Genomic DNA, 16,556 nt, shown 5'->3' with positions numbered 1-16,556 from the left:
GTGAGCTCTTGATATATTTCATCAAACATTTTGGTATTGCATAATTTGGTCAATTGTACGGAAGAGCTTCGTAAAAATAACCGAATTAATTCAATACGATTCTGAGTTTGATAACTTTTGTCGAAGTTATGATTAATTTTACGAAGTTGATTGCTTGTTTGGTAAAAATTATCAAATTCTACATTGCTATGCAAATTTGGTTTGATAGAATTTACCAAGTGTTTCGTAATCTATCGAACGGTTTATCGTTCCTCTTATGTTTATACCAATACACATTTGCAGTTGAAAGATTCTTAAACAGGCCTTACATAAAAGATAAGTTGGTAGAAATGCTTTTGCTTTCATTATTTGTGATGGCGATAACGTTTTAATTTTGTTTACGTTCATTTTTCTGTTTTTTTCCTGCTTTAAATTGCAATACTACCCGTTAGCTGGTGCATCAAAGTCATTGATTGAATCGCATATTATCATAGATATTAAAGCTGTAAGCAGATGTTTGTGTATTTCGACACATTAAAACTTTAATTAGAGGTATTCCTGAGGTATAATCATTCGCGATCATGTTTAATAACATGTGATAAAAGCCGTGATACTAGACCCAATCCATGCTAAGGATATCACCCAGCACGTTAAAGCCATCTCTATATCGTTGTAATAAGCCTGCAAATAAAGTTTTCTTGCGCATCCGCACTAGATATTCATATGGAGTAACTACGTAATGCAATTGAGTGCATCAAGTATTCCTCTTAAGCATACAAAGGGAAACTGTAGTCACACCTTATTCACAGTTCAAAACAAAGGTTAAATACTTACAATAATAATATATTACAGCGTTAAAGTTTGTAATTAATATGACAACCGATTTAGACTAGTTGTTAGAGTCCGTTGCTACCACGCGGAGGGCCCACGTTCATTGCTTCATGCTGGCTTCTAATTTTTCCACTTTTTTTTTGTATTTTTTTTTGCAGAAACTTACGCCAAACTCCTAATTTTATTACTTTCAATCATAATAGTGTTTTCTGGGTTGAAAATCTTTCACATGTGCGCGCTACGTTGATTTTATTACCCTTTCGATTTTGATAGTTTTTATCGAACTGCTGTAGCCATTTCGGTAACAATTACCAAATCAGTTTGATAAAATTTATCAAACTGGTTTGGTAATAATTACTGAATTTTTCAATGTGCCATATGAACCCAAAAGTTTGATAAATTTAATCAGAAATCGATAGCTCTAATCAAACTTTTTTTTCCGTGTATAATCTCCCCAATACCAACAGAAAAACCTTGCCTACGCATAGCGTCATACTCACGGGCAGCTACAGGAACTTGTGAAGGTAAGGGAATGTTTGAGTGGTCGAGGGTGAGAATAGAGATTTAAAATTCATTTAAAATAAAGTGGAGTCAACATAGATGGCACTGTTATTTTTAATTTTAGGCTTTACGTAGTAAGATTTAAATATTTTTGCAAGCCATTTGATTCAGATTAATAAGAAACATCAAGGGGCGTGGCTTGACTCCTTTCATAGAAAAAGACGGCCATGTGAGAGGGCTAAAGCTCCACCTGCCAAATTATTACAGACTTCCACGACATCATAGCTTTTAATTCTCCAAAACAAATAATATTCTTTATTCTGTTGAGATCATGTGGACGTTGGCATGTGTCAATACAAAAACAAAATGCACATTACAAAAATACAAATTATAAAAACTTCATGTTACAAAAAAATACATGTTATATATTTATTTTAACAAATGAGAAGTTAGTTCCCACTGCATCCAAAGTATTTCGTAGTACTATAACATGCCTGTTCAAGTAGGAAAGCCTTGACAAGTTCCTTAAACTTACTACTCGTAGTAACTTCTTTTAATTTGTGGGGTGGGTGATTATAAATTTTTGTACAAGCAAAGTGTGGGCCATTTTTAGCGTCGGCACATTATTCCTGAGAATTTCTTCACTTATCCATTTAATTCATTCATTGACTTTCCTTAAATAAGGACGTTAAATTCATTCAAAATTTGAAGAAAAAGTTCACTGACTGTATACGTGATATTGATGTTGCACACTACTCACTGAGTTCATCGTCTGAAAGCTACGAGGCGGACGGTAGGATGATTCCTCCTCCTCCAACGAGAATAGCGTAGATAAAAGGGAGACAGATGAGATGGCCCGACGGACAGCTCACTGTGCGCCGTGAGGGGATGTGACCCTTATCATTCGATACGATTTCAATTGAGTACAGTCACTATTTCAGGGCCTTACAATGGGAACTGATTGTCAGTCAACAACATGGTTCTCACGAAAATTTATTCCATTTTCATCATTATTATAATATGCTTTGAGTTGAAAAACTCAGTCTATACTTTGTGGAACGATAAAATAAAACGCGATAAAATATTATTGCGACAATTACGTTGCATGTACCTCTGCCTACCATTTCATTAGTCTAAAGGTGCACCATTTTCAAGATCGATCAGAAACGTTTTCACTAGTTACGAGGACAGCAGAAGTAACGATTAGCGAAGAGAGTATAAGAGAGAATATTTTTAAAAACAATTACAAAAAGTTCAGAGGAAAGTACAAACGTTTTCCTGTTTAATCTTGTAGCCTATTGAATGTATCTATACTCTATTGAATTTATCTATTTGTAATCTATAAAATGAAACCTATATGAGTTTATCTATTTACATCAAAATAGGTCGATAAGAATAAATTTAGTGGAATTTTGCTCATTACTTTCCTTGCGAATTGTATTGTTTTAAGTACAAATACTTAGGTGTAATTACAGTAAACATTATCGGCGGAAATAAAACGTAAGGATCTAAGAAAAGTAGAGGGAACGATAACACCGAAATTAATCGGGGGGATAAGACGGAATGGAACGAGGAAAGTCGATTTTTTGGACCAAGAAAATGGTCCCGCTTAATTGAAAGAAACCATGGGTCCTAGATTTGCTACAATGTAGATGCAGTTAAGGAAATTAAAAGAAATTTCAGGGCTAAAAACTACAAATAGCATATCCAATGGCATTAGCCCACCGCCAATGATTGCGTTAGGCTCTGAAATCACTTATCACTTTTCCGTGAAATTTTCTTTTATTTAACAGTTACAGATTAGACTCATTATTAGCCTGCCGAAGATAATTGTTGCATATGTGTCTTTATGAGTTCCGTGAAGACAACGGTCCAGTTTCCGGATTCACGGCCTTTTAGAGTGAGTTCTCGTGGTAGTCTGATATCTTACGGTAAATGAAGCCGTGACAACTCAGTCAAATATGTGGCTTTCAATATATAATTCATGAGTGGAACAATGGCAGCGTTGGTAAGGGATAGTTTTTTAAATCTATGATTCATGAGTGGAACAATGGCAACATTGGTAAGGGATAGTTTTTTTTTTAACCATATCGAGAAAACACTCGCCGAGCCGAGAGTTAATAATGAAAATGTGATTTATACGGAAAGGTTACGTCACGGAATCATAACACATGCTTTTCAATAAAATATCGTTGAGACCAGTCGAAGCACATCATCCCATTATTTCAAGGAGAAGCTGATCGACATCCGTGGGTTTTACACCTCCCGCCTTCAGGATGATCTCCCATTGCTGATTGTCACACCAAGTCTGGTTTGTATCTAGATTTACCTTTTATTTTTATCCAAACGGAAAAAAACCAAGTCCATTTCCAAAAAAATCTATTTGATTCTTACAAAATATTTCATTCGATTTTGGAATGGAAGAACTAGGTTTTCCATTCCTTATGGATAAGAAAGATTTGCACTAAGTGACGCTTGAAATTGAAGTTCGTGGCCATAAATTAGTCACGTAAACTGGCTTGAAGATGAAGAAAAGGCTCGGTAAAAACTAGATTTAAAGAGTACACTATTTACAAATATAACATATGCCTTGATTGTATTCCAGAGAAGATAAGAAAATTCGTATTTGAAACCATCGGATAAACTGCACGATATTTTCCTACTTATACTATCCCCGAACACGATTACGAGTGGGAGCTTTGGATAATTCCCCCAGGAATCCGAAGTTGCGACTGTCTGAATTTCAAAATTATTTGAATATTACATTGCGATATTCGTGTAATTTAGTCCCCTTGATTTGAACCTTCGTTCCTAGCGGCTCTTCTCTAACTTTGAGTGCTACGAAAAAAATGTCGAAAAACGTTTTGCAAGGTTTGAGAGGTTTTTCTAGATGCTTGACCCTTTGTGGTCCATTTTTTCAAAATTCATACGGTCTGGTCCAAATTAAATCTTAGGAAAAAGAAATAATTGACAGTATTTATTGTTGATCTTTTTTGAATGTTCTTATTTTAGTGTTTAAAGTAAAAATGCACTCGTTGTTATATTATGCATTTTAAATCAAAGGGTTTATTCTTTGAAAATGTTCAGTGTGTGATATCTCTTGAAAGATTGCCCTTGTATTATCGCAGCTCCTTGTAATGTCGATCTCGACTCGACGTTTAACCTAATGCTATCACTAGGACTGTCGAGCCAGCCTCGACCCTCAAATTTCAAGAAATAAACTCTTTGGTTGAACATGCATAATATAATATTATATAGCAACCAGTGGGTTTTGAATTTAAATAATAAAAATAAGAGCATCAAATTTCCCCTCGAACGATTCGGGGTGTTGTTACGCCCATGAACCACAGCGTCAACGTTTTTTCATAAATAGGCACTCACATTTCGCCCAGACATGTTTCCCCGTGCTGACCTGCTTCTTCCTGGTGCAATTACGCTCTGTCTGGCGCGGACGGTAGCACTGGGCGTCGACAAGCACCTGAAGATCATCGCGATGGAGCAACCACCATTTACACTCACAAGATTGGACGGCCGCTGGGTCGGCATCGAGGTGCGGTTCCTGGAAATCCTCTCCAAGTCACTGAATTTTACTTTTGACGTCACCACTGCGGGGAAGACGCTAGCAGCACCCACGGCTACCTGGACATCATCGGACGCAGCTGTTGTCGTGGAGGTATGAAACGAATTAGTTCGATTTGTATTACCATTAAAAATATTAGAAAACAAATTGAATTCTATTTTAAGAGGACGCATCAGTCCCGGTCAACCTGTTGTTTTTGCGAGGTATTAATCTTTTAAAAATCATGCGTTCGTATTGAAAATTTCAAGGTTTACATGGTAGATGTGGGTAAGATTTGTCTGCCTTGGCGGCGGCGGGGTAAAGTCCTCGCCTGCTAGAAGCAAGAGGTCGCGGGTTTGAATCCCAACTAGGTGGGGCACGGTTTTTTGTGCATGTGTAATTGTTATATCGTTGAAAACCCCGATTAAAAAGGGCAATATGTGCTGTTTTCGGTGTTTTGGGAATACATAAATAAAAACTAATATTCACATATCTGGAAAATATGAAAAATCTTACCTCGGCTATTTCTTGGACGGAAGATGTCGATAATTGAAAGACAGGTCAATGCCCAAAAGGATCTACTATCTATACTCCGAATATTTCAACATGGTAGCTTTAAACAAACAATACGTAATGAGAAAAGATTTCAAGAAGGTTCAGATGGTTCAGATGGAGTGATGCGTCCAATTACCAAGTGAAAAGTGTGGCGACCGAGTAGGTAAGGCAATGGTCTACTGATCGTAAAGCCACAAAATTATAAAAGCTACAAAACTGGGGTAAGCATGGGGATAACCTCCATGCAGTAGTGGGGTCTGAACAAAATTACCATTCTAGTGTAAATTGGATACCCAAGCCCCTCTCTGGATCTGCCACTGGCTTGTAACATACCAAAAGCGTGTAAAATATGCCCTTAGTTTAGAGCAAATTTGCATTTCAATTCGATAAAGTAGGTATATATGTATATGTATCGGAAAATATCACTAAATACTTTTGTACAAAGTGGAAACCTCAAAATCTTCCATTTTATCTAATGTGTGTTTCGACCCAATGGGGCCCAATTAGATTCGCCCCATAGATTCGCCACTCATTCATGATACAATTGTTGAGGCAATGCAGGTTCCGACGATCCGGTCAATGCAGGTTCACTGGTGACATTTACTGACCACCTCATGGTTACCACTTTCTTAGATTGGTTCCCTTCTTCATAAGGTTTCGAGTTAAATTCTCGTGTGAAGCCTTCGGGCACCAAACACAAGTATCCTAGACCCACGGAAAGGATCTGACCCCTCTACACTGAAGGATTATAATCCTTATGCCTGTAGCTTATGCTGGGCGAGAACTACTCTCACCTATCCAAATCCTATCCTATCATACGCATTTAATCAGTGAGTGAATTTTGCCGCACACTTTTTAATATTTTATTCTCAAAAATATCGCTAAATTATTTAAATGATTCACACTAATTGTTAGCGTTATTTAATTCCCTTTTATTCATTGAGCACCAAGGTATGTATGTTCCTTCTATCTTAGTCGCACAACTCCTGAATCGATTTTAATGAAAAAGTAAACGTCTGACGAGTCAAGTTCCTGCAGGTATCATAAACTTAATAGGACGAGAGATTGACGTGTTCCAGGGGCACGTTTACATATTTACTATCCTTACAGTTATGCTTCTTTCTACTCGCGTATGACACGCATGATGGTAGATGCCGCGGGGTCCAACATGAAACGAAGTTAATACCCGAATAACATTTTCATATATTCCATGTGTTGTAAAATATAATAAGATGATGTCAACATAATTTTAACTGCATACAGTATCATACATTTTGACATTCTCAGATTCACTGGTGGCCAAGTTTTTTTGCTATGAATATCTCCTTCATGAAAAGAATATGTTAGTGGGCCAAGATTCGAAATTAATCCAAATTAGACGTGATTTATTTGGAAATAGGAGTAAAAACAAGTTTTGCAAATTTTGGGAGCCTAAAAGAAACTTCATTAAAATACAGAAGTGCTTACGGGCCACCCCACGAGTGTTCCAGCGATAAATAACTTATTTCCTCCATAAGTTAGTTGTATACTTGTCAGACCAGACTGACCTCGTAGTTATAGTGGTAGAACACCATGCTCGAATTCGGGATATCCGGAATCGGATCCCGGTGAAGGAAAATGTGGAATATTCGCAATATAACTGGACTTGCGAGTGACTACGGTAAGGTGCGCCCCCTGGCTAGCTCACTGTTATTTCCTTGAACTGAGGATGGGAAATCAAATCAGTGTGCCAGGTTATACGTAGGGAACCCACGCGATGGATGACCACTTCAATAATTTGAACTGGAATTGATTGAAGTAGTGGGATAATGTTCTTGGGCGAGAAAATGCAATGTTCTTGAATGAAGTACGAGTAGCTGCTAGAGTAAATGCGGTCTCGTAGCGAACTTTGTTAGCATTTTATTGTAACCCCCACATCCTTCTACCTTGATAAGAATCCACCCTATCGTTCCACCTTGATTAGAATCGAGGGCGTACCCAGGATCAAAACTAGAGGGGGGAAAGCCGTGGTCGTTCAAGTTATAACACAGAAAAGATTAAGAAACCAAAATTTCAAGAAAATCATAACAGCGCTTTAAATTACATATTTCGTGCCGAATGATGGAAAAAGGGATGACATTTCCATCCCTCGAGCCACCGCAGAAACGGTCATTTTTTTCGTCATCACTGAAGCGATCACTGGAACTGTCCCTCGGAAGGGATGGAAAAACTAATCGTGTGATTCAAGGTTAAGGGACCTATATGAAAAGGAATGTATGGAATGTATAAAATTAATGTCTTCAGGCTTTAACAATTTGCGTTCTATGGGCGTAATATTACGCCATCCGTCTTTTGAAAAACTTTAGTTTGCCATATTTTAACCTCTATATAAAGAAATAAAAAAAAGCCAAATTCATTATTTGAAATGATACCTAGCACCTATTCCTCGCATCAAAAGTTGGCCGATAAGAAAAAAACAACAAAAGTATTGAAAATGCCCAGCGCTAGGGTAGAGATCTGTTATGATAAGGTCAGCACGGTGAAAGTTATGAGGTGATTAGCTCAGTAGTTGTCGCATTAAACAACGAAAAGATTTCATCTCAGACATGAGAAGAGTATCGATCAACAACGTCGATTCCTTCGAGAGCTAAACCACCGTTTATTGTTCAGTGGAGGCCGTTGAGGATCCTCGTCAGTGAGAGCGGAGGTTAAGCATCTCGAATTGCGTCTGACGTCCGTTTATGGGGTCGCGGGGTCACCGACTCCCTATTCCCACTCATTAAAGCGATCGCTCGTATAATGGTGCGCTACTCAGGAATGCTCTGCGTACCAAGCCACCCTTGAATGAGCCAGAAAGTGTAGCCTTTTCAGCCATATTAGATAGATTGAGTTGTACAAATATAGTACCTTACGATACTAATCGATGTATTAATATCTAGTAATGGCTTATTGAAATAAATAATTGAAATTTTCCGAGATTATAACATTCATTACGACCTAGGTTCTTGAAGATGATGTAGTAAAATATACCCTATGTTGTAATAATTTTCAAGTGTCTATTTCTACAAGGAAAACTTCCACTCCATTACGCTTGAATATTAGGATTTTGTTAATATCGGATTCATATTTCCAATTGAATCTTTCATTAAAGCGAGATCCTGATTGGTACCTATAAATTTCTAGTTTTTTTCCGAAATTTCAGCAATTTATTCGTTAAAATTTCTATGAATTTTTTGACAAGAAAATTATTAGAGGATAATTGAATGAAAAATTAAAAGAGTGGTGTTCCTCCATATTACTTGGATCATCTCAATTATACTCGAAGGCCATTTAATGCTCAGCTAATAAGAGTATTAGCACTACACAATGAATAGAAGTATAGTGCATACTTCCTTAAAACTGTTACCAGCAGCAACAAAGATTAAAAACCGACAGAGGGATATGATTGCAAGCGCCAGATTAATAAAAAAGGTACATAATATGTTAGGCCTAGATATTAGACGTACACTCCGGAAGTTTCAATGTAATATCCTGAAAATTATTTGTATACCTATCTTGATTTTTCTCTACGATGGTTTTTCTATATGAATCGAACTTCATATGCAGAATTATCATGAAAAAGAATAATCTTCAGCGGTTCTCTGTTGAGATTACAGCTGTTGGATATGCAGTTTTTGAAATTGATTTTCGATGGTTGGGGTGACCAATTTTCAACGGTCAAAAATGCACAAATTTAATATTAAATTGTCATAGATTCGAAATAACTTTAGATAAAGAATTCTCTGTAATTAAATAAAATGTGTATCTTAATGTGAGAGTCAGCACTAATAAAAAGGTTATTTTTGAATTCCAGAGCACTTCAATGAACTGTAATTATGTTTCTACCTCACTTAGGGTAAAATATCCTTTTATAATAAAAGTAAAATGAAACTCGACTTTTTGCCATTATAATTATTGGAGTAAAACTGCCTAAATCGCAGCCAAGTAGTTTGTATAATATTTAATTAAATTATATCATTTACCCAAAATGAAATCCCTCAACCTAAGATGTTCTAATGAACGACAGGACACGACGAATGATATAAGCGTTACTCTGGGGAAAGGCGTAAATAAATCAGCATAGAAGTCCATCTACCCAATAAACCTACCGAAATATCCGCCAGCGACTCTTTCATCACAAAATAAAATAAGTTTTTTCAATATTTATTGCAAGATTATTCATCCAAACAATAAATACAATAAAAAATACAATGAAGTTATCTTGACGTTAAGGCAGTAGATAAGTATTGAATTTAGATTGATTCGATAGACCCTAATCCATTGGGACATGCGCATATTCAAATGGACATCATGGAAGTAAACACTTCAAGTGTCTATGCTGCATTTCGGATGAGACTAACGACAATATTCATATTTTTTATTTGTATCCGTAAAATATCAACTATCAAGCCAAACATCCCATATTTATCGTGCTTTCCCCAAGATTTCTACCCAAACAGCTCAAGTATCCAATCTTGTATCACTAATTCGAAATACATACAGAAAATAAGGCAAAAGGGCGAAAATGCTCAATAAGAAAACAACTGCTCAGGAAACCACCTGAACGAGCTTTAGGGGCTGCTAAAAATACTCTCATTTTTAAAACAAAAAACCTAGTTATGAAAAGATTGCGATACATATTTCCTTTCCCAAGTAGCAAAATCTTATGTAAAAATTATTTTAAAATATATTTCGAGAACATTTTAAAATGACTTTAACATAATTTAAAAAAATATTAGCTTTCTCTGTTTCAACGTTACAAATCTTTTTTCCATCATTGCAAAATGATTTAAACATAAGTTTAAAATATGTCCTAATCTTGTATGAGCTATGAAATATAGTTTTTTAAATAGTTTTAAAATATTTTGTAACTAATTCAGCCTCTTTTCAAAATGATTAATTGTTATGTTAGTATGATATAAGTAAATGCGTTTGAAATTACGAACTGTGCCAGACACAGTAAAAAAATATTTTCCCACCTAACAATTATCCTAGTGTCAACATGCGTGAATATTTCGAAGGAAGTAGTACAAGCATCGTGAGAATTACAGAATCTACTTATCTGCATGCTTTCAGGGAATGCCCACCATCACCATGAACGCATTGACAACTTCGAAATCAGATGTCTGTGTTTGGATTAGAAAGCGGATGTGATTATAATAGTCATACACTCAGGCCTTATCCCTTTTTAGTATGCAATAAAGCACACATTGAAAGCGTTTTCAGGTGTTCCTTGATTGCATTCTCGGATCATTCAACGTCCATTTTTTAATGATATGCCTTCATTTTGGGATATTTTTCCCGTAAATTCATTATTTTAAATTTCTAGAAATATTATGGAAAACTGCCAAAAAATACCGTTTTGTGGATTTCAAGACGGCGAAATTCAAACTCACTTTTGAAAAAAGGGATTCATTTTTGGCAGAAAAAGTCTCCAAAATCATCCGTATTACTTGTTTTATGTGAAGCTACTTGACAGTTATCCACATTCACCTCCAAGGAATGAGAATTTTTATACTTATTTATTTTATCACACTGGTATGACTAAGATTATATCTACCAACGGAAATTTATATGAGCGTTTTAAAATGATTTCAAAATAATGACCTAATTATTTCAAAATTATGTTAAAATGATTTTACCATTATGTTAAAATGATTAGAAAATAATTATCAAATTATTTCAAAATTATTTTAAAATGTGTGTAAAATAATTTTGAAATTGTTTTAAAATAATGTTCACACAATTATTTTTCTGTGAAATTAAAAAAGGAACATTTTTGGCAAAAATAAGTCATTACTTCCTGTATATCCAAGAATATATAATCAACAAAATGAGATCAAATGGTACAAGACTTAAAAAGAGCAATGCCTAATACATTATTTTAAAATTATTTTAAAATCTTGAAAAAGTCATGAATTTAGCCATCTTATGATATTTTGATTTTAAAATAATTTTAAATAAGTAATTTTAAAATCATTTTTCAATATTCTTTTGCTACTTGGGTTCGGTATGATGCGCGGTCGCAGGCAAGACGATGATAGCAGTAGACGCTGTACGGTTTTCGATCCAACGACATCGCTTCAAGGCCAGTCTTCGCGACAGTCAATGGAGAATGCAATGGGACGGCCAGTTGGAGTGACCTTGAATGACCATTAATTGCACGCTCTCAGAATAAGCTTGTTAAACGATCACGAGGGTTATTAATAATCCTACAATCTTTGATTGAGCCTCCGAGAACGAGAGGAAGTCAAATAAGGGTTATGCGGTTTTTTTAGGAGTTAACATAGTGCTGATTTATCAGAAAAAGGTCCATAAAATATGAATGAATCATGCATGCGATCAAAAGAACACAATTTCGGTGTTTGATATATTATAAGAGGTCTCGAGCATGTTCATTGCATTTTATTCGCGAAAGTATCTAAAGGCCTGTTCACACGGTACATTAACACGTACGGGTCAATGTCTAAATGTATGAACGCGAGAATGAACGCCAAAATGCACCGCGTAACCACCCAACTTGTGCGAACGCATGCACAGAAAATAGAACGTGTTTTAATTTGGTTCATGCATTCTTACATGTTCCGTTCCGGTACACCAATCATTCACGCAAACAGACATTAACTCGTACGTGTTAATGTATCATGTAAACAGGCCTTCAGGTAGGAGAGTGTATTCGATAAAAAAATTGCTATCATGGTAAAGGTAATATTTTGATGAGATAATACCGTCATCCCGCCCAGCTATTGCTGACAAAGAGACAGAAGAATATTATAATGTCAATTCAGTTAGTAAAGAATATTATAAGGAATTACTTAACATTGATTTTTAATTTCTAGGGTAAAAAAGTTTACACGAATCAATTACCAGCGTGCTGCAGTAGATGAGTAACAATAAATAACCTCATCATGATAGAAAAAATTCTGAAGTTGAATTTTGATTATCCTCCATTTCACTAGTTTTCACAACACCATTGGGCATGCTGACGAAATCACAGCGATGAAAAGCTAGTTCAAATAATCAAGACTGTTTGCATCATCCATGTGGCTCAAAATACATGGGAATTCGGCAAAAGGACATCCGTGCAAATGAGAAATTCTATTAGAAACGAAAAATATAGTTTTTGAGGTTTATTACGTCATAAGATTTCCTGTTTTAAGTTCATATCTTTGTGGCAGTATTAGATTTATAACGCATTTTCTTATCGAATGGTGAACTTCAATTTCAAAGCTCTAAAACTCCACGACCATAGCCTTTGAATATTCCTTTTTTCCCGAGAACTTCACTTTCGCCATAAAATGCCTCGCTGACCTTATCTCTTTCGTGGGAGTTTTTAAATATCTCTATCGCCATTAACTTAGATTTCATATCATTCCATTTCCCATAAATGCTTCCATTATCTGATACTTATTTCACAACCAAAAATAAGGGTGCGTGCGTGCGTATGAGAGCCAGCATAAAAAAATGGTAAATAGGAAACCAATCGCATAAATAATCGCACAACTGCATGAATTATTCTATGCTCCTCAGTCTTCCAGGGAAAAAATCACCACACGAAGTCACGATAAATTTCCTAGAAAGTGATCGCCTCGAATCATTTTAAATCTCTGTTTATTTGGAGGGCATTCCAAACCTTCGTATAACTGAGTTCCATCATTAATGCTCATTCATACGCACAACTTTCTAAGCGTGGCACGAGCGATTCCTTCTATTATGACTGTAATACAGTTCCTCTCAGTATAGAATGGTACGAAGCGAGCATGATGAAAGGTTAGTTTTTGAGTGATTTTACACTTCACAGTCACAGTATTCTAGCATGTAACAGTCACATATTTTTACCTTCAGGAGGTCAGGAATCATTTTTTGCTATTCTATGTATATAATGACATTCTGAACAAATATGTGAAACAATTTGGCAATTATCATACGGTAAATGTTTGGATAATATCAATTACAATTGAAAATTTTACGGGATAGGAAGTAAAAAGCCCGTAGAAGCCGCGTCGGCTTAAATTGATACTATGACTAGTGAAATCCACGAATAACAATAAATGATAGTATAACTGAATAATAATAATAATATTATTATTATCACTATATAACATCTAATTTCATCTCCATAAAAAAAGATTTAAGAACATAAATTAACTTAACTTAATCTGTTTGCTTTTGCAAAATGTTTTGAAAACACACACGAAAAAAGAAAGATAATGATAATAAAAACAAAAATTAATATGATTAATGTTTAAAAAGTAATGTTCATGAATATGTCTGAACATTTTTATGTTGGAAATTATAATTGTTTCTAATTTAGTCATTGATGTGAAATATCTCCGCAAAATCAAGCTTTTATGCGTACTTGTACATGCACGAGTGGGACCATTCATATTCATTTAATTTAAATGTACCCGCATAATCAAACGTTTACACGTACTTTCATATAATCGTATGGGACCATTCATTTCCTGGCAGTTGGCAGCCGGAGTGGCCGACCTGGGTATTGGTGGAGTCCACCTGACCCCCGAGACGGAGTTCAAAGATGCAGACGTCCGATCTGTGTTCCCACACTCCCAGGACTGCGGGGCCTTCATCACCCAAGCGTCCGTGGCCCTGCCGCGACACAGGGCCATCATGGGCCCATTCCACTGGAAGGTGTGGCTGGCTCTCACGGTGGCCTACCTCTTCGGATCCATTCCTCTTGCAATTCTCTCGTCCACCAGCCGATATTTCTCCTCCATGCAACCCCGATCCGTAGTGCCTTCGGCCGTAGACCGTGCCGAGGCCGACGAAGGATGCCTCTGCCGTGTTGGACGCACCTTACGATCAACGTGTCGCACTATCAAGTGGCTCGTCAGGAAAATAGTTTTCGTTATCCTGCGCCTTCACGACGCCTTCTGGGATATATTCGGGACGTTCACAAACGCTTTCACGCTCTCGAAAGGTTGGAGGTCTATCGGTTTGCAGGTGGAGGAGCTGAAGAAAGAGGAAGAGAGGTCTTCCACAGGTGTTTGGAGGTCGCGGCGAGGTTCTCAGTGGATCCGCAGGACGCCGGAGAGTGCGAGAAGAGGATCCAAGGTGTCTTGGTGAGTTACCGGGGAACAAGAGTATAAAATTCGAGAATGAAAGATGATTTGCAATTTTCCACAAAAATAAATTTAATCCGACCCGAGTTTCGATGTTATTACATCATTTTCAAGGTTGAAATGATGTAGTAACATCGAAACTCGGGTCGGATTAAATTTATTTTTTGGAAAATTGTAAATCATCTTTCGTTAGGAACAAGAGTAGTTCGCTCGCTAAATATTGTCCCATGTTTTCCTCCGTGACATCAGAATTTTTTTTGCTAATCTATGTATATTATGGTATTCTGAGCAAATATGCAAAACAATTTGATAATTATAACACGGTAAATATTTTCGACAGTGTCCATCACAACTGCAAATTTTTTACGATGGGAAGTAAGAATCCCCTAAATAGCCTGAACCAATAAAGAAGCCCCTGTATAATAACATACATGAATAATTATAAATGACCTTAAAACGACATAATAAAAATAGCAAAATATTATTATCACTACACATCACAAATTGACATGCAGTAAGACATTTCATCTCCATAAGGAAATATAAGAACTTGCCTTCAGAACTTACTCCAAAGCATCCTCCAAAGATAATCGACCTACCAGAAAACCTTTCTCCTAAAAAAATCTTAATTAATTAAAAAATAATATAATTGGTCTTCTTCTTATTTTGACTGAGTTTTTATTATTTTCAGGGTAAGTTCACTGGAAGATATGTTCATGTCAGTCATAGTCGGTACTGAAGGACTGCGTCTGCTTGTAGCCTTCTACTGGGCATTTACAGTCATCGTGAGCGCTCTTTATACCGGGAGCATCATTGCTTTCATCACACTGCCCGTTTTCCCGAAGCCTTACGACACTGGGGAGGAGCTCCTGCACGCCGGCTACACCTGGGGGACTATAGGTGAGCACCTTTTTACGGTATACGCAGTCCGGTAGATTGGAGCTACTCTCGGCCATCACAGATTGGGCGATAACAACTGAGAATGAACATAATAATAATTTATCACAATAAGAGTGACTAACAGGTTTATTTCAATATTTGAAAACTATTTTAAAATTTTTACCGTTTACTTTAGAACATGTTTTGAAATGTTGACAACACTTATAAGCAGGGGCGCAGCTAAGAATTAAGGCCAGGGGGGGTTTTAGGCGCAACTAATACTTTGAGATGTGGGGGTATTGCATACCCGCCAGGGTAAGTGGTAGTTGCTGGGGCTCTCCTCCAGAAAATCTTAAGATTAATGGTTCAAAACTATGACTAGTTGACTAGTTTTACCGCTTTATGAGAGATGTTTTATTAATCCTAACACTATTATATAAGCAATAATAATACATTAAGTAAAATTGATTAAACTTTAAAATTTCTCTGAGCTCTGGAGGGGGGGGGTTTATCCCCCAAAACCTCCCCTTCGCTGCGCCACTGCTTATAAGACTACAACTCGTATATTGTAAACGATTCTTGGAAATGAATACAGGCCGTTAGATCTATTTTTACCTTATTTTGAAGGTGCAAGGCCGATTATGTTTGCCATATACAATCACCTCAACAGTTCAATATGACCTTGAACACTTAGTGACATCCTCTAAAAAGTTAAGGACACATATAATCCCTTACAATCAGCAGTTTGAGAAAATAGCCCCGAAATCTTCAGACCTGTTGCTGGCCTCAATAGATCTAGATTAACCTGCTTACCAAAAAAATCGTAAAATATCTAAAAATATATTTACTTAGTGCAGTTTATGCTTCATTTTCTGGCTTCATGCATAACTGGATTCCTAAAATTGACAATCCTCATGCGTCGACTGAAAACTTATTGCCTCCCTTTTGTCTCATTGCATCCATTTCCGTTGCCGGCCTCGGCAGTGGTGGAGCAGTGTTCTTGACTGCTGACTCGAAAGTAACGGGTTCGAATCCTGCATGGGCGATAAAATTATTATAATGACTCGCTTATATTAGCACATCATGGGCGCACCCAGCGAGGGGCAGCTGCCCCTCCCCCCTAGAAGCTAAAATCGCAAAAGTCTTTAAAC

At 36.6% G+C, this 16,556-nt stretch overlaps 1 protein-coding gene across 1 annotated transcript; it reads left to right on the top strand.

Annotated features, from left to right (window-relative positions):
• The first annotated feature begins 4,695 nt into the window (after window positions 1-4,695).
• LOC124167618 (ionotropic receptor 21a) lies at window positions 4,696-15,461 on the top strand. The gene is made up of 3 exons (XM_046545599.1): window positions 4,696-4,984; window positions 13,916-14,526; window positions 15,218-15,461. Exons 1-3 carry the CDS (start codon window positions 4,706-4,708, stop codon window positions 15,459-15,461), a joined length of 1,134 nt encoding a protein of 377 aa, XP_046401555.1. The 5' UTR covers window positions 4,696-4,705.
• Window positions 15,462-16,556: the final 1,095 nt, after the last annotated feature.

Source organism: Ischnura elegans, chromosome 11, assembly GCF_921293095.1.
Source record: "Ischnura elegans chromosome 11, ioIscEleg1.1, whole genome shotgun sequence".
NCBI lineage: Eukaryota > Metazoa > Arthropoda > Insecta > Odonata > Coenagrionidae > Ischnura > Ischnura elegans.
This window is presented reverse-complemented; position numbering and strand designations above follow the sequence as displayed.

What these genes read in the sequence shown, in the direction of transcription:
- LOC124167618 (XM_046545599.1), top strand. Translation starts at nt 4,706, where the DNA reads ATGTTTCCCCGTGCTGACCTGCTTCTTCCTGGTGCAATTACGCTCTGT. An exon ending in ACGCAGCTGTTGTCGTGGAG is followed by an intron (nt 4,985 to 13,915) that starts GTATGAAACGAA and finishes ATTTCCTGGCAG; the next exon opens with TTGGCAGCCGGAGTGGCCGA. An exon ending in AGAGGATCCAAGGTGTCTTG is followed by an intron (nt 14,527 to 15,217) that starts GTGAGTTACCGG and finishes TATTATTTTCAG; the next exon opens with GGTAAGTTCACTGGAAGATA.